This window comes from Argopecten irradians, chromosome 10 (assembly GCF_041381155.1).
Source record: "Argopecten irradians isolate NY chromosome 10, Ai_NY, whole genome shotgun sequence".
Classification (NCBI taxonomy): Eukaryota; Metazoa; Mollusca; class Bivalvia; order Pectinida; family Pectinidae; genus Argopecten; species Argopecten irradians.
This window is the reverse complement of record NC_091143.1, coordinates 11,874,328-11,894,780: the sequence shown is the minus strand read 5'-3', so window position 1 is coordinate 11,894,780 and position 20,453 is coordinate 11,874,328. Positions and strand designations below refer to the sequence as shown.

Sequence of the window (20,453 nt, the reverse complement as noted above, 5' to 3'; positions counted from 1 at the left end):
ACCCGGTTTTATTTTTAAAAATTTATTTTTCATTCATTTTCAAAATATATTACAAGACATACAAAAGCAACACAATGAAACAAAAAGACAGTAACAAAAGAAAGAAAAAAGAGAAAAAATAGATATATAATGTCTGCTGTCAAGACTCTCTGACATTTCGATTTATGATCGACACATACATATGAACATAATGGAATTTCTAGGGTCAATATATACTCAAAGTCGTTGTGATATTTCTCCCGTATGAATTTATTCTTGAAGTTGTTAATGCAGGTTAGAAAACATTTAACAAAGATGATTTTTTTTACTGTTTATAAGACATTCTCCTATCGAATAATGTCATTTCTTTCGCTACCATTATTACAACGCGTACATGCTTTTGAACATGCATTGTCAGCTTGAATTTATTAACATATTTATTTTGACCAATTAGACACTTATATATGACATATGATTTAACGTCGTTATTTGATCGGGGAACATTTTGAAATCATGAATAATAATATAAAAAAACATCGTGATGAAATTCACACCTTGCAAATATCATTGTTACAAATATTAATCGTGAATATGTACTCATTAAAACAATTCAAAGGCTCCAAATAACAGAAGAAAATTGCTGGCGAATATTTCATGTTATACAGTATATTATATGAATTTTGCCATGTCATGTTCACAAATTTTGGAGCTACACAATATCGTTAATGTTAGTCTAACCATTAGACATGGCGTTAGAATTTCACCTGATGTCACCATGGGATGATAATAAAAGGCGATTAAATTTGGAACCTTATCTTTTCTCTCCATTATCTTAACTTTCTCTGTTTTTCCTAACACCTCCCTGAACACTATCACTTTCGGCCTCGAGTGGAGCGCTTGCCCATTTGAGGAGGAGGGCTGAAGTTGGTTGCGAGTTCCTAGTTCCTAGTTCCGTTTAATAAACGGAACTAGGAACCAGACCCGAGTTCCGTTTAACTTAAACGGAACTAGGAACCAGACCCGAGTTCCGTTTAACTTAAACGGAACTAGGAACCAGACCCGAGTTCCGTTTAAGCTTATACGGAACTAGGAACCAGACCCGAGTTCCGTTTAACATACATACTGGCCAACGAGCGGAGTTCCGTTTATTAGGATTCCTATCTCTAACTGCATGTTCAATTACCTATTATATACAGGAATCGAACTTAGAGCTTCCGTGAATGATACAGCACAGAATTAATCTCCTTAACACAAGTTTCCTTAAACGGATCTGACACCTAGACTCCATCCAGTTCCGTTTAACTTAAACGGAACTAGGAACCAGACCCGAGTTCCGTTTAAGCTTATACGGAACTAGGAACCAGACCCGAGTTCCGTTTAAGCTTTAACTGAACTAGGAACCAGACCTGAGTTCCGTATAACCCCACGCTTGTATAGACATTTGTAAAGCTCATCTGACCTGAAGGGCCTGATATCGAATATAATAATATATGATATCTTATATAATTCGATCAAATTCTGGATGGACCTTGCTCCTTCAATAATTTTTAAATTGGCTTGCCATAGCATTTACTCATTTTAGCTCAACTGGTCCAAAGGACCGAGTGAAGTTATGTGATAACGCGACGTGTGGCGTTTATGAATGAGACCGGAATTCTTTTGAAATTAAATGGAAATTCCTAGCAACAGATCTAGACCGTTTAAGCCCAGTACATACGATTTTTACTTTTATCTTTATCTAATCCCCATGGTAAAAGGATTTTATTTTTAATTTTAAATCTAACAATGTTTCATCGAAATATTTAGATTTCCAGATTATTTTTCTCCATTTATTGTTATTTTTATGTGAAGGAGTATTTCAAATTAATATTTTTCTAATATTCTAATAATATTTTTTTTAATATCTTGTTAAATTGATGTGCATTTTATCGAACTGCAAGCATAAACAAAAACTGCCTTCGAAATATACACGTATATTGTACCTATTGATCTTGGTTAAGAATATCCTTCCGTGAGTCAACAAAATAGATCACGAAGAATCACCTGTTTTATGAAGTAATTGTCACAAAAACTCTTACAATTGGAAATAGCAAAACAGGCTCCACGATTTGCTTAATTTTAAATCTCCATCATATAATGATGCTTTCAATATCATATGATTATGAGTGCTAATCAATAGTGGTAGAGAGTCAGTCCCAGCATTTTTACAATTTTGAATTCCCTTAAGGATGCTACCATCGCAATATGAGTACTATCCCATACTTAATTTCAGAGAAAAAGTCGTTTATATGGAAATAAACAAATTGACCCCTTTTGGCCCCGCCCCTCAGGCCCAAGGGGATAAGCCACACCCTTTTTATAATTTTGTATCCTCGCCCCATACAGATACTACCTTTGCAATATGAGTTGTTATATATCGTGCTTAGTTTTAGAGAAGAAGTCTTTTATAAGGAAATTAGAGTTTTTTTCAATGTTAAGCCACTTTCATGATATAATACTTACTATAACTTTAGAATTCAAATTCACTACATACACCAATTTTTATAGCCCTGAAAACATTATATTTGAGAATCCCGTCTCCCTACCGTACCTTATTTCGTACTCGACGAGAGTATATAGAATTATGTCCCTTCCTAAACACCTCTATGTAGCCACGAGGCCAAATGACTGAGGAGGAAAGGGAGGGAGGACAGAAGAGTGGAACCCCATAAAGTCATTGTTAGTTTTACATCATGTAAATTGGTTTTACATTGAAAAACCTCAATTTCTTTACAGTAATACGCTACTATAACTTTAGTATGCGAATTTGTCTTTCTTACCGTAATTGGCGAGTCCGAAGCCAGGCAGCCCAGTCAAATGGTAAATGTAGGGGACAGGCCTCAGGCAGAGAATATAAAACAGGGTTGAATGAACAAAGGTAAAAAACGGATATACCTCCCCGTGGAAAGAGGTGCACCATTGTGAAACCTGCTCGCATAAGGTTAAAAGACCATAAATGCATTTAATGTCTACTGAGGAGGAACAGTCACAGACAGAAAACAGTCCATCAGAGTGGAAGGACAGAGACCGGAGGTGAAAGTAGACTGACCACGCCAAACGGCAGAAGACATTGATGTCCTGGTACAAGGACCTATTGCGGAGAGCCAAAGAAGTCGCAAGGGCTCTAACCTCATGAGCCCTCACCTTGCATTCCGCATGAGATTGATCATTAGACGGCTCATAAGCAATCTTGATCACCTGACATATCAATGTGGAGATGGACTGGAAGGAGATATCCTGCTGACCCTGTTTTAAGGTCCCGACAGGAACAAAGCATCTGATAATTCTCCCCAGACTCAATAGAGACTGACAGGAAAGGAATTCTAATGGAATGGGGCGAAAAACCTGGTTCCCAATTCTTTGCCCAAATTTCAGGATCAGTGAAAAGGGTAACGGCAGAGCAAGCTCTTGCCCATGAAATACGCGAAGAGCGAAAAGACAATGCATAAATATCACTTCTCATGTGGCCTGAGGCAACAGCAAGCAGAAAGACAGTCTTAAAAGTTAAAAACTTTATGGAGTCCGATCCTAAAGGCCCATTAGAAGCCGAAGCCCCCATTTATGACTCTAAAACGAGTTCTAGGTTCCACTGTGGAGCTAACTACTGTACGTTAGGCCTGTCCAGATTGAACCCCCGAATAAAGACAGACAAAGAAATGAAGATCCTACCTCTGGTTTACCACGGAAAGAAAGTACACTGGCAATAGCTGTGTGATAGCCTGCAATAGTACATGATTGTGCTCCCTAAACAAGACAGAGAAGGAAACTCGCAATCAGCTGGGCAGAGGCCATGACCGGATCAATCTTCCTGACGCCAATCAAAGAAGATCTTCCAGCGTGACTGGAAGGCGGCAGAGGAGAAAGACCAAATTGATCGGGCGATGCGAGCTGACATATCCGAAGAAAAGCCTGTCTGAGCTAGGACTCCTGAAATCACGTCCAAGCGTGAAGGTAACGTCTGGGGCCGATGCTAACGAAAGACATTGGTTTTTGGTGAGAGAACCAGAGGACGAGCCACCAGAAACTACAAGAGCTCCGAAAACCAGGGTTGACGCGGCAACAGTGGCGCTATCGGAAAGAATGAGCAATAATGCTCCGGAAACTTCTGTAGAACCCTGCGTCCATGGCCCAAGCCATTTCGTTTGCCACGGAGAGACAAAGGTTGACAACTGATTATTGAGAAAAGAGACAAAAAGGTCGAGGGATATAGATGCCGTTCTGTCATAACCAGCTGGCGCCGCCTGGAGATTATCCGCCAGAACATTTGCGCTTCCTGGAAGATGCTTGACTAAAATTGTTAACTGCATTTCCTTATAGATAGGGATAATACGGAAATACTGATAGCGAGGGCACAAAGGACGTGAGCTGGTGTCCCTTTCTCTCCAGATAAGCGACCACTGTAGAGTTGTCCGTAGCCATTCAAACTGCATTGGAATGCAGAATCTTCTAAAATGTCTGCAGAGAAAACAGAAGAGCCATCATCTTCTGCATGTTCCCCAGACCACTCCATCGACTGGCAATGGATGTCGAGGTAAGCCCCTAACACTTCCATGAACACATCCGTGAACATGTTAACGGTGGGAGCTGGCATAGACGACAACGAAACCCCCTGAAATACATTTGTAATTGCCTTTCAGAGTACATCACCGAGCATACCCCATGAGTTGAGATAACACAGAATATTTAGATACCAACGAGGGGCCAGCCGATGAAGGTCACAGGAATATCTCTGGCCTTCTCGAATTTCTTCAAAGTTGGAATGACAACACCATGAACCGCGTGGAAACGGTTTCCCAAGAAGACAATGTTTTTAAGAAGGGGAACCTCATACTCTTTAAGGAACTAAGCCAACTCTACGCAAAAGTTTCATGACCAGACGGGTGTTCCGATCCAAAGATTCCCGAACTAGATGGATCTTTAGGAATTCGTCGACATAGTTGTGAACATGTCTTCCCTAGAGTGCAGAAATCACACTACAACCAGCAGCAGTTGATGGGACACCAAGCTCCAAACCTCTTGCGGATCAGAATTATTCTGGAATAGAAGCCGTGTGTGTAGTCCATAATAGGCACCTTCTAGACCGCGCCCTTTAAAAGCATGGTCCTTAGTTCCTCCCGGATGGAAACTGCCATCTCCGGATCCCCCGAAGGAGGGAAAAATACATACTTTGACACAAAGTGCGGATGCCGCAAGTATGGTATGCCAAACCGATCCTTCACTACAGAAAAGGCTCAAGGGTCCTGGGTGATATCCTTCAATTGACTCTAGAAAGAAGGTGGACTGACGATCTCCTACAGGAAGATGAAAACGAGGAATATCGAGACCTTCACAGATGGAGAATTGTTGCCTTACTCAAACCCTAATTTACGAGAGGAGGACTTGAATCTGAGACTGGCTGAATTCTCAAGAACAGACCTTTCGTATGGAACGATCAAGGACGGAGAGACGAATCAGGAACTTTTCGTCTTGTCCCAATGATTTGTACTCTTCCTACCCTTCCCAATGTTACTATTGAAATAAGGCTTTGACTTCGGTCGCATATAACAGTGGGAGCAGAATTTCTAGCTTTCTTTTTTGGTGGTGCTGACCTCTGTGAGGTAATGGCCTTCAACGTCTGAATTCTCTTCAAAAAAGGCAGAAGGGACCACGTCTGACATTGACGAGTAATGACACCTTCAAAGAAGCCAATCCTCTCAATGTCCTGTTCAGGGCAGAAGTTTTCAAGTTTATATATGACATTCTGGATGGAGAGACGCAACAGCCTCTCCATCGTGTGGTGCTCCTTGGAGCCGAACACTACCTGGTTCATTGACCAAGTTTCCAGAGTTCAACACTCAAGCTTAGCAGGCAAAGAGGACGGCAGTCTATCGTGTATTGCATAACCAGGGGCTTGAACCTTTGACCAAAACTGAGGTGCAACAGGGCTAACTTAAGCGTGCGAGATGAGGAAAAATTCTTCTTCATAACTCGAGTCAAGATATGAATGCCGTTGACCACTTTTCCTTGTTAGATAAACACCCGTCATATTGTCCAATGAAAATGTCCAGTTAAACATCTTATTACACGTGGGAATCATAATAAACGAACTCATTGGTCAGTAAAAGCACGTGAACTGAATATGGAATTTGACTGCGTTGGGTTAAAAGGAACTCGGGTCTAATCCCTAGATTCGTATGATCTTAAACGGAACTCGGGCATGGTTTTTCGACTCCGTTTCTACGCTATATTGAGTTTTTCTGTGATTATATGTTCCTAAAGGTTCCGAAGACGATTACTGTTAAATACTAGAACACTGACACGTCAAAATAGGCCCCGCTCAAGATGCTTTGCGATTAGGAAAAGTAATATCTTGACAATGAAATGTACAATTGAAGCTCTGATTTCGAAATGATTGATGACAGTATATATTACAAGATATCTTAGAGGATTCTTGGCGCGTACCAAAGAATGATGTATGTCTGACGAAAGAGGAATATTTTCTCTGCTTTTTAAACAATAAATTTTAAAATCCAAGATGACTGCCTCTTGGCCATCTTGTTGATTTTGTTTTGATTGAGTTGTAATGGCCCATTTGGGGCTATCTTGTTGATAGATCGGTTCAAAAATGCCTTATACGCAACTAGGAACCTAGGGGAAACCAACCTCTGAAATTTCAGACAGATCCCTTTGGTGCTTAATAGAGATAAATATCTTCAACTACCAAAATCAAAGGTGTTTCTCTGTCGGCCATCATATTGACCGATTGGCCCAAAAATGTAATATGCAGAACAAGGGCACTAAGGTAACCTACATCTGCAATTTAAGACTTCTTGGTAACAAAAAAAGAACTAAAAGGGACAGGCGGACGGACGGACGGACGGACGTACGTACACTATTAAGCATCAGGATATTCATTAAAGTCTTTAAAGGCAATGTATAGGCCAACATCGGCTTAAACAGAACTAGGAACTGGTTCCTAGATCCGCATAAATATTAAACAGATCAGAACAGGTCTCGTTGTCGACTTCGTGTAAAGAAATCTACACTGAAATGATTTTTACTTTGATTACATGGTCCTGAAATTTCAAAGACAATTCCTGTAAAAAAATATCTAAAAAAGTCACATCTATGCAAGCGTCGGCTCTAAACTGACCTCGAGTCTGGTTCCTAGTTCCGATCAAGTAAACGGAACTCGAATATGGTTCCTAGTTCTGTTTGAGCTTAAACAGAACCCGGGTCTGGTTCCTAGTTCCGTTTAAGTTAAACGGAACCAGGGTCTAGGTGTCAAACCCGTTGAAGAAATTCTGTGTTGTATTATTCATGGAAGCTTTAAGTTCGATTCCTGTATTACAATGGTAATTAAACATCTTATTAGAGGTAGACATTCTAATAAATGGAACCCGGCTGGTTGACCAGTATTTGTGTTAAACGGAACTCGGGTCTGGTTCCTAGTTCCGATTTAGTTAAACGGAACTGGGGTCTAGGTGTGAAACCCGCTGAAGAAATTCTGTTATATAGATTAATTAAGTGTTGTATTATTCATGGAAGCTTTACGTTTGATTTCAGAATTATAATGGTAATTAAACATCTTATTACAGGTAGAAATTTTAATAAACGGAATCCGGCTGGTTGACCAGTATTTGTGTTAAACGGAGCTAGGGTCTGGTTCCTAGTTCCGTTTAAGCAAAACGGAACTAGGGTCTAGGTGTCAGATCCGTTTAATAAAATCTGTGTTATAGAGATTAATTCTCTGCTGTATTATTCATGGAAGCTCTAAGTTCGATTCCTGTATATAATAGGTAATTGAACATGCAGTTAGAGATAGGAATCCTAATAAACGGAACTCCGCTCGTTGGCCAGTATGTTTGTTAAACGGAACTCGGGTCTGGTTCCTAGTTCCGTATAAGCTTAAACGGAACTCGGGTCTGGTTCCTAGTTCCGTATAAGCTTAAACGGAACTCGGGTCTGGTTCCTAGTTCCGTTTAAGTTAAACGGAACTCGGGTCTGGTTCCTAGTTCCGTTTAAGTTAAACGGAACTGGAGTCTAGGTGTCAGATCCGTTTAAGGAAACTTGTGTTAAGGAGATTAATTCTGTGCTGTATTATTCATGGAAGCTCTAAGTTCGATTCCTGTATATAATAGGTAATTGAACATGCAGTTAGAGATAGGAATCCTAATAAACGGAACTCCGCTCGTTGGCCAGTACTTTTGTTAAACGGAACTCGGGTCTGGTTCCTAGTTCCGTATAAGCTTAAACGGAACTCGGGTCTGGTTCCTAGTTCCGTTTAAGTTAAACGGAACTGGAGTCTAGGTGTCAGATCCGTTTAAGGAAACTTGTGTTAAGGAGATTAATTCTGTGCTGTATTATTCACGGAAGCTCTAAGTTCGATTCCTGTATATAATAGGTAATTGAACATGCAGTTAGAGATAGGAATCCTAATAAACGGAACTCCGCTCGTTGGCCAGTATGTATGTTAAACGGAACTCGGGTCTGGTTCCTAGTTCCGTATAAGCTTAAACGGAACTCGGGTCTGGTTCCTAGTTCCGTTTAAGTTAAACGGAACTGGAGTCTAGGTGTCATATCCGTTTAAGTAAACTTGTGTTAAGGAGATTAATTCTGTGCTGTATTATTCACGGAAGCTCTAAGTTCGATTCCTGTATATAATAGGTAATTGAACATGCAGTTAGAGATAGGAATCCTAATAAACGGAACTCCGCTCGTTGGCCAGTAGGTATGTTTAACGGAACTCGGGTCTGGTTCCTAGTTCCGTATAAGCTTAAACGGAACTCGGGTCTGGTTCCTAGTTCCGTTTAAGTTAAACGGAACTGGAGTCTAGGTGTCAGATCCGTTTAAGGAAACTTGTGTTAAGGAGATTAATTCTGTGCTGTATTATTCATGGAAGCTCTAAGTTCGATTCCTGTATATAATAGGTAATTGAACATGCAGTTAGAGATAGGAATCCTAATAAACGGAACTCCGCTCGTTGGCCAGTATGTATGTTAAACGGAACTCGGGTCTGGTTCCTAGTTCCGTATAAGCTTAAACGGAACTCGGGTCTGGTTCCTAGTTCCGTTTAAGTTAAACGGAACTGGAGTCTAGGTGTCAGATCCGTTTAAGGAAACTTGTGTTAAGGAGATTAATTCTGTGCTGTATTATTCATGGAAGCTCTAAGTTCGATTCCTGTATATAATAGGTAATTGAACATGCAGTTAGAGATAGGAATCCTAATAAACGGAACTCCGCTCGTTGGCCAGTATGTATGTTAAACGGAACTCGGGTCTGGTTCCTAGTTCCGTATAAGCTTAAACGGAACTCGGGTCTGGATCCTAGTTCCGTTTAAGTTAAACGGAACTGGAGTCTAGGTGTCAGATCCGTTTAAGGAAACTTGTGTTAAGGAGATTATTTCTGTGCTGTATTATTCAATGGAAGCTCTAAGTTCGATTCCTGTATATAATAGGTAATTGAACATGCAGTTAGAGATAGGAATCCTAATAAACGGAACTCCGCTCGTTGGCCAGTAGGTATGTTTAACGGAACTCGGGTCTGGTTCCTAGTTCCGTATAAGCTTAAACGGAACTCGGGTCTGGTTCCTAGTTCCGTTTAAGTTAAACGGAACTGGAGTCTAGGTGTCAGATCCGTTTAAGTAAACTTGTGTTAAGGAGATTAATTCTGTGCTGTATTATTCACGGAAGCTCTAAGTTCGATTCCTGTATATAATAGGTAATTGAACATGCAGTTAGAGATAGGAATCCTAATAAACGGAACTCCGCTCGTTGGCCAGTATGTATGTTAAACGGAACTCGGGTCTGGTTCCTAGTTCCGTATAAGCTTAAACGGAACTCGGGTCTGGTTCCTAGTTCCGTTTAAGTTAAACGGAACTGGAGTCTAGGTGTCATATCCGTTTAAGTAAACTTGTGTTAAGGAGATTAATTCTGTGCTGTATTATTCACGGAAGCTCTAAGTTCGATTCCTGTATATAATAGGTAATTGAACATGCAGTTAGAGATAGGAATCCTAATAAACGGAACTCCGCTCGTTGGCCAGTATGTATGTTAAACGGAACTCGGGTCTGGTTCCTAGTTCCGTATAAGCTTAAACGGAACTCGGGTCTGGATCCTAGTTCCGTTTAAGTTAAACGGAACTGGAGTCTAGGTGTCAGATCCGTTTAAGGAAACTTGTGTTAAGGAGATTATTTCTGTGCTGTATTATTCATGGAAGCTCTAAGTTCGATTCCTGTATATAATAGGTAATTGAACATGCAGTTAGAGATAGGAATCCTAATAAACGGAACTCCGCTCGTTGGCCAGTAGGTATGTTTAACGGAACTCGGGTCTGGTTCCTAGTTCCGTATAAGCTTAAACGGAACTCGGGTCTGGTTCCTAGTTCCGTTTAAGTTAAACGGAACTGGAGTCTAGGTGTCATATCCGTTTAAGTAAACTTGTGTTAAGGAGATTAATTCTGTGCTGTATTATTCACGGAAGCTCTAAGTTCGATTCCTGTATATAATAGGTAATTGAACATGCAGTTAGAGATAGGAATCCTAATAAACGGAACTCCGCTCGTTGGCCAGTATGTATGTTAAACGGAACTCGGGTCTGGTTCCTAGTTCCGTATAAGCTTAAACGGAACTCGGGTCTGGTTCCTAGTTCCGTATTTAAGCTTAAACGGAACTCGGGTCTGGTTCCTAGTTCCGTTTAAGTTAAACGGAACTGGAGTCTAGGTGTCATATCCGTTTAAGTAAACTTGTGTTAAGGAGATTAATTCTGTGCTGTATTATTCATGGAAGCTCTAAGTTCGATTCCTGTATATAATAGGTAATTGAACATGCAGTTAGAGATAGGAATCCTAATAAACGGAACTCCTCTCGTTGGCCAGTAGGTATGTTAAACGGAACTCGGGTCTGGTTCCTAGTTCCGTATAAGCTTAAACGGAACTCGGGTCTGGTTCCTAGTTCCGTTTAAGTTAAACGGAACTGGAGTCTAGGTGTCATATCCGTTTAAGTAAACTTGTGTTAAGGAGATTAATTCTGTGCTGTATTATTCACGGAAGCTCTAAGTTCGATTCCTGTATATAATAGGTAATTGAACATGCAGTTAGAGATAGGAATCCTAATAAACGGAACTCCGCTCGTTGGCCAGTATGTATGTTAAACGGAACTCGGATCTGGTTCCTAGTTCCGTATAAGCTTAAACGGAACTTGGGTCTGGATCCTAGTTCCGTTTAAGTTAAACGGAACTGGAGTCTAGGTGTCAGATCCGTTTAAGGAAACTTGTGTTAAGGAGATTATTTCTGTGCTGTATTATTCATGGAAGCTCTAAGTTCGATTCCTGTATATAATAGGTAATTGAACATGCAGTTAGAAATAGGAATCCTAATAAACGGAACTCCGCTCGTTGGCCAGTATGTTTGTTAAACGGAACTCGGGTCTGGTTCCTAGTTCCGTATAAACTTAAACGGAACTCGGGTCTGGTTCCTAGTTCCGTTTAAGTTAAACGGAACTGGAGTCTAGGTGTCAGATCCGTTTAAGGAAACTTGTGATAAGGAAATTAATTCTGTGCTGTAGTATTCATGGAAGCTCTAAGTTCGATTCCTGTATATAATAGGTAATTGAACATGCAGTTAAAGATAGGAATCCTAATAAACGGAACTCCGCTCGTTGGCCAGTATGTATGTTAAACGGAACTCGGGTCTGGTTCCTAGTTCCGTATAAGCTTAAACGGAACTCGGGTCTGGTTCCTAGTTCCGTTTAAGTTAAACGGAACTGGAGTCTAGGTGTCAGATCCGTTTAAGGAAACTTGTGATAAGGAAATTAATTCTGTGCTGTAGTATTCATGGAAGCTCTAAGTACGATTCCTGTATATAATAGGTAATTGAACATGCAGTTAAAGATAGGAATCCTAATAAACGGAACTCCGCTCGTTGGCCAGTATGTATGTTAAACGGAACTCGGGTCTGGTTCCTAGTTCCGTATAAGCTTAAACGGAACTCGGGTCTGGTTCCTAGTTCCGTTTATTAAACGGAACTAGGAACTAGGAACTCGCAACCAACTTCAGCCCTCCATTTGAGGAAGGCTCTGGGTTCTGTCCTCTGATCGGGACACGACACTTCAAAGTCTATTGAAGTGGTAAATTCCGCTCCTGTCTATCGTTCAGAATAACTAGAGTGGGACGACTGGTTTGTAAGTATAATGAGACCGGGCAGGATGTTGTTCAGTATCTTTGGTGGCATGCGTCAGTTAGGTAGCATTACCAAAAGGGCAAGTGTTCCTTCCTGTTACAGCAGCATACAAACATATGCAGGCATTTTACACACGCAACACATTTTTTTTTTGCAGGAAAGCCCGACCTTAAATGACCCTGGCTTATACGACATTACGTTTAATTACCACCAAATTCTCATTTAACATTATAAATTATAGATATTATCATATAACGCTTATCTCCCGAAATGTCTGGTTCTGCGTGAAAAAAAAAGTAATCCTTACCTGGAAAGCGAACAGGATGGTCAAGTGCATAGGAGGGTTGTCCCGGATTTTGTAAATGAGCGACTCCGACATTTGGTGGTGTTCCTCCGCCGATTCCCCCGCGTCATCATGAGCTATAACCACGTGGTTAGGAGAGGCTCCATTCAACTTCCCACCATCCACATCCGTCTTGCCGTCCATGGCGTCCGGACCCACTGGGAGCTTATCACTGAGGAAAGAAATCAAATATGTGTTTATATATCACATAAATGTACACTAGTGTAACACTTATCTAGTCGTGAACAAATATAGTTACAATTAGGCTCGGTATCAGTTAGACAGAAAAAACTATTAATACTATACTGTAACAATACCTATAGTATCAGCCAATAAACAATACTGTTACATAACGCTTACGGCATGATAGAAAAAACGGAAGTCAGCGGAAATGAACGATAGTCGGACTTAACTTAACTATTAAAGCAGAATTGTATGTGACTAAAAAAGTGAGCGAAAGTGAACGGAAGTCTGACCAACAACTTGATTATAGCACTAATAGAAAAAAATAAATATGATAGCATTTTCCTTACTGTATACACTATAAGTATGAACAAGCTATGAAATAGACGGTTATATAACACTTGCAGACTGACAGTGACAGGAAAACGTAATTGGCTATAGACTTCCGAACTATTACTAACGACTCGGAGAACACGAGGTATGATCTAATCGGCATACATACAAATATATATACATGAGTTATTCACTCCTGTTACACCAATCTTTTATTTATTATTATTGAATAATTCAATTATGCATGTAGCAAGTATTTTATTTGGCTTCAAATGTACTTAATCAGCTCATGAAGGAAAACAAAATGGTGTCGACGTTTTTATCGTCGCTTCTGATTGGCTGAGACAACGGCGTAATGATTTTTATAGAAAATGTCTTAAAACTAAATAAAATACTTCAGTAAAGTATTGTTTAATGATTAATTTGAATAGATTTTGTGGTTACCGAGATAGAACACAAAAGACTGAGTGAACTGTCATGATAAACCGCTTCGTGTTGGAGTACACATCAAATTGCACTCAATATTTTAAAAGCAAGATATCAACACTTAAATACCCCCCCCCCCCCCCCCCCAAAAAAAAAAAAAACCCAAAACAAAAAAACAAAAACAAAAAACAATCCGTTATTTCTATGATGATTTAGGTTAGTACATACATGTAATGTACATGTATCACAGAAACTTAAACACAGTTACACGTCTGCGAGTCATTTATCCTAAAGTAACAACTGTTGATTGTTATATAACTTTCACCGAAACAGCTTGCTTAAATTCATACCTCAATTGTATCGACAAACAAATGTCACTCACAAAAGCTGTTAAATTAATTAGTTTGTTGTATTTTAATAACGTTGAATTTGAAATTTGGAGTTTAATTTAATACGAGTAAAAATCGATTTGATCTTTTCTAAATAAAGCACCAATGCCTAATATGGATGTGTGGCGAGCTCTGGGTTCATAAAATACATGTCATTTGAGACATGATATTTCACCCATGACTTTCTGACTTGTCGGATAGAAAACAAGAACGCAATCAACTATTCTTCACAACATTTCATTTCAAGACGTTACAAATGTGTTGTGTTTTGTGTTTGATGGAAGAATTCGTGGCTTGATGATAAAATAATCGACTAAAAATCCATTTCTAATTTTGTCCTTACAATGCATGAATCATAAAAGTATTGGGATAATTCCCCACAATTGTTTGATTGTGAAATGAGATACAGATGACAATGTCACAAAGGCATTCATTCAAATGAAAATATAACAATAACACATTATTTCTAGCACAAATCTTTATCAATATAGTAAAACTTCCAGTGTTTCATTTTCATTCTTTTTTTTAATCTTTGTTTCTCTTTATCAGAAAATGAAGTATGTCGATTAAGCATCGAAGTATAAAACCCGACTGAAATAAGATATATGCAACCGAATTAAAAATGGCGGGAAACTGATCATGAGCAGACGTACACTCGTATTTCTACTTGGAGATCGATGGAAAGTGAGTGAGGAATTCGCCCTTCTAATTAACCAATCGATTATCGTGGTTCGTATAGTAAACTTTAAATCTATTTTATGAGTTTGTGTTCTGAAGGTTGTGAATATGGTCTTAAATCTAAAAAAAAATATATTCAGATTTAAGAGAGCGAGACATGGCGAGCGGAAATAAATCAACACGTCTGCCAATAAATCAGATTAAGCTTTAGCAAGACAACATATGAGAATTGACTTAATGCTGAACATTCACTTCTCTGCGCACACACAATCTGAATGAAGAAAAGGGTCGTTACCGAATACTGGTCACAACATTTAAGAATTTGTACTTTGTGTAATTTAAATGATGTTGAAGATGAAAATTATTTTGTTTTAAAATGTCCATGTTACTCTAATATCCGTAAAAATCATTAAAAATGTTTCATTAACCCATGTCTACATGAATTAATAAAATCTTTCAATGTGAAAAATGAAAAAAAAGTTACAAAATACATCAAGGCTGGTAAAGCAAAAAGATCTTTATCAATGAATTATGTTGTTATACTCTTCCGAATGTAGTACTGGCTACCTTTATATTATATGGTACACCATTTAAATGTTATGTATTAATGGATATATATCTTACAAATGAGTCAGAAGACTTAAATAAAAGTCAAAAAAATCATTTAATCACATAATAAAATGTAAATGCACCATAACTTGCATACCGGTGTTACGTTGAAAATTGCCCCTTTGAAAATTGACCTGAGGTCGCATTCAACGTCGAATCCCTGACCGAGAAAGTAATTGTTATTTGAACTTTAAGAACTCTCTTGACCCCAATAGTTGACAAGTAATTGTACTTTGTTACATTTGAACCTTGACTAGCTAGGTAGTCTATGGATTTTTTTGTTATTTACACAAAGCGTGGTCCAGCTTATTTTCAGATTATAGCTCGCGAGCTAGAGGTGACCATTGATTTCCATGGTCAAGGTGTTTCGTTCATTTTTAATACTTTACAATTCCTTTTAGTTCGACCCATAAAGATTTAAGTGAGCAAGAGATCGATTGGAAAAGGGAACAAATACATATGGAATAGAAAAAGAAAATGTTTGCGTTCATGCAACTTACAATGTACAGGAAAGCACATATTGGAATAGTTGTGTAAAGTGAAAGTCCTGATTCCTACTCAAACACTTCTACTAGGCGATATTTGTGGTGTTTGTTTACGAGGATATTTATATCGTTGTCAACGCTTCCTTGACAAAATGATTAAAGGCCCACTACCTTTCCGAAACGGCTTTTAATTTTTAAAATGGGAATGTAAAACAAGATCGATATTTTAGTAGATACTTAAAAAATTATTAACTTACCGTTAATACTACATTTATCATCACCTTCTGAACGATTTGATTAAAATAAATAAAATGTTTATTTTCATAACGCGGGTCGTATGAACGTTTCCCATATTGACTCTCCACTGTTTTCATATATTTCGCAGGAAATTTTGCATATGTTTGGTGTCGTAACCTTATTTTAGGTCATCGGTATGCATTTTCTGATGTTATTAATGTTTTTTAAGAAACCTTTATATTTTGCTCCGGAAAGGTAATGGGCCTTTAAAAATAACAGTCCGGACTGCGACTTGTAATTTTTGACAAAAAACCGACATACTTTAGAAAATAGACGAAACCAAATTCCTCGTCGATAATGAATTCTAGAAGTGTCCGTTTTGACGAGATCATTCATTATCAACGACATTCTTGAGAGTCCGATTTAACGTTGAAAACTGACCTCAGGTTGAATTAAAACCAGGGTCAGTTTTCAATGTTACACCGGATACAAACATGCCACGTTTTCATATTTAAAACAAAACACATGCTACGTGTAGCATATTCCAGGAATGAATTGTAAATGGAAGGCTATTTATAAAAGCTATTCTGGGAAATATTCTTTTTTAAATATTTGTTGTGTCTTTGTAGCAAAACAATTTATTTCCACATTTTTTTTTCATATACATGTAGTGTAAAAGAGACAAATGATTTTTCACGTGCAATCACGTGGAAAAAATGATGGCAATGAGACAACAAGCTAAAACGGTATCCGGGAAATATTTAATATCTTGTTTATATATATACTACTCTAACAGATAAGGTCATAGCCTGCGGCTCTTTAAGCATGATGTATATTTACAAGTATTTACGAACAGTACTTAGACTAGAGAAAATTAATTTACTAAAACCTGGGTTATTTATGTACATTAACAAGCTCATTTTTGTATTTCAATACATATTTGAACATATGTATTTTATCTTGTTTTCGAGTATACATTATGAACAATTACATCATAGTTATTTTCATACTACAATTACTTTTAACACTTCAATATCACAGCTTTTAATGCGATATAAAACACATGTTTTCTACAAATATATCAAAATCTCTCTTCATTCTTAAGATTTAGAATCCCTTATCCATGTATAATCTGATCTTAGTCATGAACGCATACAGACATGACCAGTGCATGAGGACAGTCTGTACACAAACAGGACACTTAACGGCTCAATATGTACGCGAGACACAGTGTACTATATACAGTAACACTTTATAATTTTATAAACCCATTAATGTCACACAGAGGCATACATGTATGGGCCATGTTGTAGAGTTGACAGATGTGCACATTAGGGCCCACACAAGAGGGATGTACACATACGGGATAGACGTCTGCTGGACAAGAGGCTGGGATCGTCTGAGAGCCACGGTTGATAGCATTAACCATAGGTATTTAGCACGCTGGTTAGTCCAAGACCCACTATAGACTTGTATTTCTATATATTAGTGTATAGTATTTCTTGTGATTTACCAGCGTGCTAATATTGACATAAATGCACTTGTGCAGCGTTGTGCTATTCTGGGAAATATGTAGCATTAATGTCAATATTGTCTGTCGACAACAAAAATATTTAGTCAGTAAAACAAAAGTGAATGTCGACGGTTACCGATATAGTTAAATATATGCATATCAGATACCACGCTTTATTATGAAGTAGTTCATTTCTTTCTCAAATGTCAGTTGCAATAATAATAGGTACGTCTAATGCTTTTATCTAAATATGTATACAATAAACATCGATAGAAAGCCATGCCAGTTGTTTCATTTGATGTACATGTTCGCTCATAGAAACACGGCTGAGATGCATATCAACCAGCAGATAGGTCGAATACCGTGTTTTAATGCAATGGTCAAAGGTGCTGAATGACATTTGAATGTGTGAATCAAATTAATTCTTTGGACTGTAGTAGTAGTCAAATAAATTCATTAAAGGTATTAAGCGTGAAATGTCAACGCTTCTGTTGTATTATCACCTGATTTATCTAAGTGAGGAATTTCTTGTCTTTCCGTTGTCCAGCATGACCTCCATTCATCCATACCTTTTGTGAAAGGATTAATTCTAAACGCAACTCTAAATGCCCTGTATTTAGCTATAAATGTGTGCCCTGAAGAGGGCCGAATACAACTTACTTGTGCTTCCGTTAAACTGTTCCGTTAAATCAACAACCATAAGTTATGTACATTGTACCTATTCCGTTTTTTGTATATATATGACCGGGGTACGAGTGTTGGAAACGACAGCACTGTGTTTGAATTATACAAAACGCCGCGACACGACTTTTACACCTTTATTCGAAGTTCATGACCTTTCATAAACATGCATGACCCAAGACTAGCATAAAGTTATCAAATGGGAACATTGATTAAAAAACCCATACACGCCAAACTTTTATGTCAGTTGTAGACGCATCACGATATGTATACAGATGTATTTGAGAGTAAAACTTAAAAAAAAAACGATAAATTGTTATGCTATTGTTGTACATTACATGTATCATATGTCAAATATTTCATCTAGGAATGATCGAAAGTTTTTCCCGTCATTACGTCATCATTTTTCACGAGTGACAGGTGTTGTGAACCACCTCCAGTCGCCAGGTGTGGAGAGAAGTGCAACATATGAATTCGTAATAAAAACAAACAGCATCGAAGCATATTTAACATGTTAATCCTCAAACTTCTACAGAATTAATTTGTAAAATTGATTGTTATCGAATGGCGTCCATGAACTTCACCGCTCTTATATAAACATGAAACCCACACTCAGAATAACATCAGGACAAGGATGAGGAACTATCATGAATGAGCTTAACTTTCCACCACATGTAGAGTACATATATGTAATAGGCAGGTGGCATCAGGACATCTGTACGCGGACATACAGACAAAATGGCTATGTCACGTATGTTTTGTAATTAAATAGCCTTGAACGATATTAATTTATTAAATAATGTCTTAATCTTTAATTAACACATTTGTGTTGGAGTAGCGGAAGAGCATACCAATTAACTGTATCACCATTCATGTTAAACTGCGCGGTGTAACTTGCTAGTATACATTGTCCCGATCGATAGGAGATTTGGTTGGCACATGTTGTATCTAGTTTATAAACGGATTCTTCATTACAATTTACAATACCGTCTACGTCAAACATATATACATCATAAGATGGCTTTAGCTTTTTGAAATAATAACATCATTATTGTAAAAGTGAAATGGATGGAGAGAAAAGAGACATAGAGAGGGAGGAAAAAGGAGAGAAAGAGAGGATCGAGAGGGGAAGAGAGGGGAATATATCATCGATATTTTTACTTCTTATTTGAATGAGCATGTTTTTGTGCCACCAGTTCAACCGGTCATAACAACCCAAACTAAAATGCTCATCACATCCCGTGCTTCAAGTACACTTTCAACATTCTAATCGATGTATCTTATTCGTTTTATATCTTCTGGTATAGGTGAAGGTGTATATAAATATCACATTCCTTAAATGTATACAGATTTATATTTTTTTCTTTAGATTCAATGACACTATAAATTAATAACCTGTTGTAAATACTTATAAAACCATGGTTTCACGATATTTTTTTTAATACTTCTCCATTTGATGGTTCAAGGCTGGTGAAAAACATGACGTTATGTAGCTAATGAATAGGTGTTCCTTCAATCATCTACAGAGCGGCACGCGTGGTTTATTTTAATTTTAAAATTTAAATTAAAAACGGCCTTCCTACTAATTAGTTACTACAGATCTTGATAATTATTGACATTTAATATATTTCAATAGGGGCCTACACGATATGCAATTACCATGCAGCATATTAGACTGAAATTAAAGGTTTACTGTACGCTTTCATAAAGGTTCCTAGAACTCTCTAGAGCTTGAATGACCATTTCATAAGTTAAGCACGTGATGTTCTAATTCTCGACATTAGTAGCCTAACGTTTAATTCTCTTCATGAATGAAGAGAGCGCATAACGCGCATTAAATCCTAAACGGCCGAGCGTGCACTTGCGTAACGTTTATTTTGGCTTTATAACACATTACGTGTGGGAAAGCTTACCTTATGTAACTGTGTCCGCTTGGATGAAAAAACGTGTAATTTAAAATGTCCCCGAAAATCAGCCCCTTTTGTCGAACGTAAACAGCGTGACAGAGTCGTATCTCCAACCGGAAAGTGCATACAACTGTACCGTAAAATCTTGTACAATATCACATGTATACAGCCGGTGTCAGCGTGACACACATTATGTTTACAAAACGAACGGAATTTGCCTCGACACCGGGTCACATATGCGTACACACGAGTGGGCAATGATGTGAAGTATAGAAGGGGGGTAACTCGAACATACATAATGGTACTTGTAAAGAGATTGGGGCAAATTTCGCCTCTCGTTCAGATATTCCGTCTCGGTCCCAAATTACATACATGTACAGAGTTTTTTTTTTCTAACATGATTACACAATCCCACTTTAATGTTCGAGGATAATTTTTAAAGCATTTTGAAATAATGATGTAAAAAATACAGAAAAAATGCATATTATGCATACA

The 20,453-nt window shown here is 38.1% G+C and overlaps 1 protein-coding gene across 2 annotated transcripts in view; it reads right to left on the bottom strand.

The window, feature by feature from the left end:
* Window positions 1-20,453, bottom strand: part of LOC138333129 (solute carrier family 23 member 1-like) — a 64,031-nt gene that overhangs the window by 32,655 nt on the left and 10,923 nt on the right. The window contains exons 1-2 of one of the 2 annotated variants that reach the window (XM_069281273.1): window positions 19,965-20,159; window positions 12,482-12,689 (exon numbers count right to left, since the gene is read on the bottom strand). In XM_069281273.1, the coding sequence (XP_069137374.1) occupies window positions 12,482-12,661 (180 nt within the window). In that variant the 5' untranslated portion in view covers window positions 12,662-12,689; window positions 19,965-20,159. Of the gene's footprint in view, window positions 1-12,481; window positions 12,690-19,964; window positions 20,160-20,453 lie in introns of those variants that run through there. The other variant, XM_069281272.1, reaches the window with a different exon arrangement.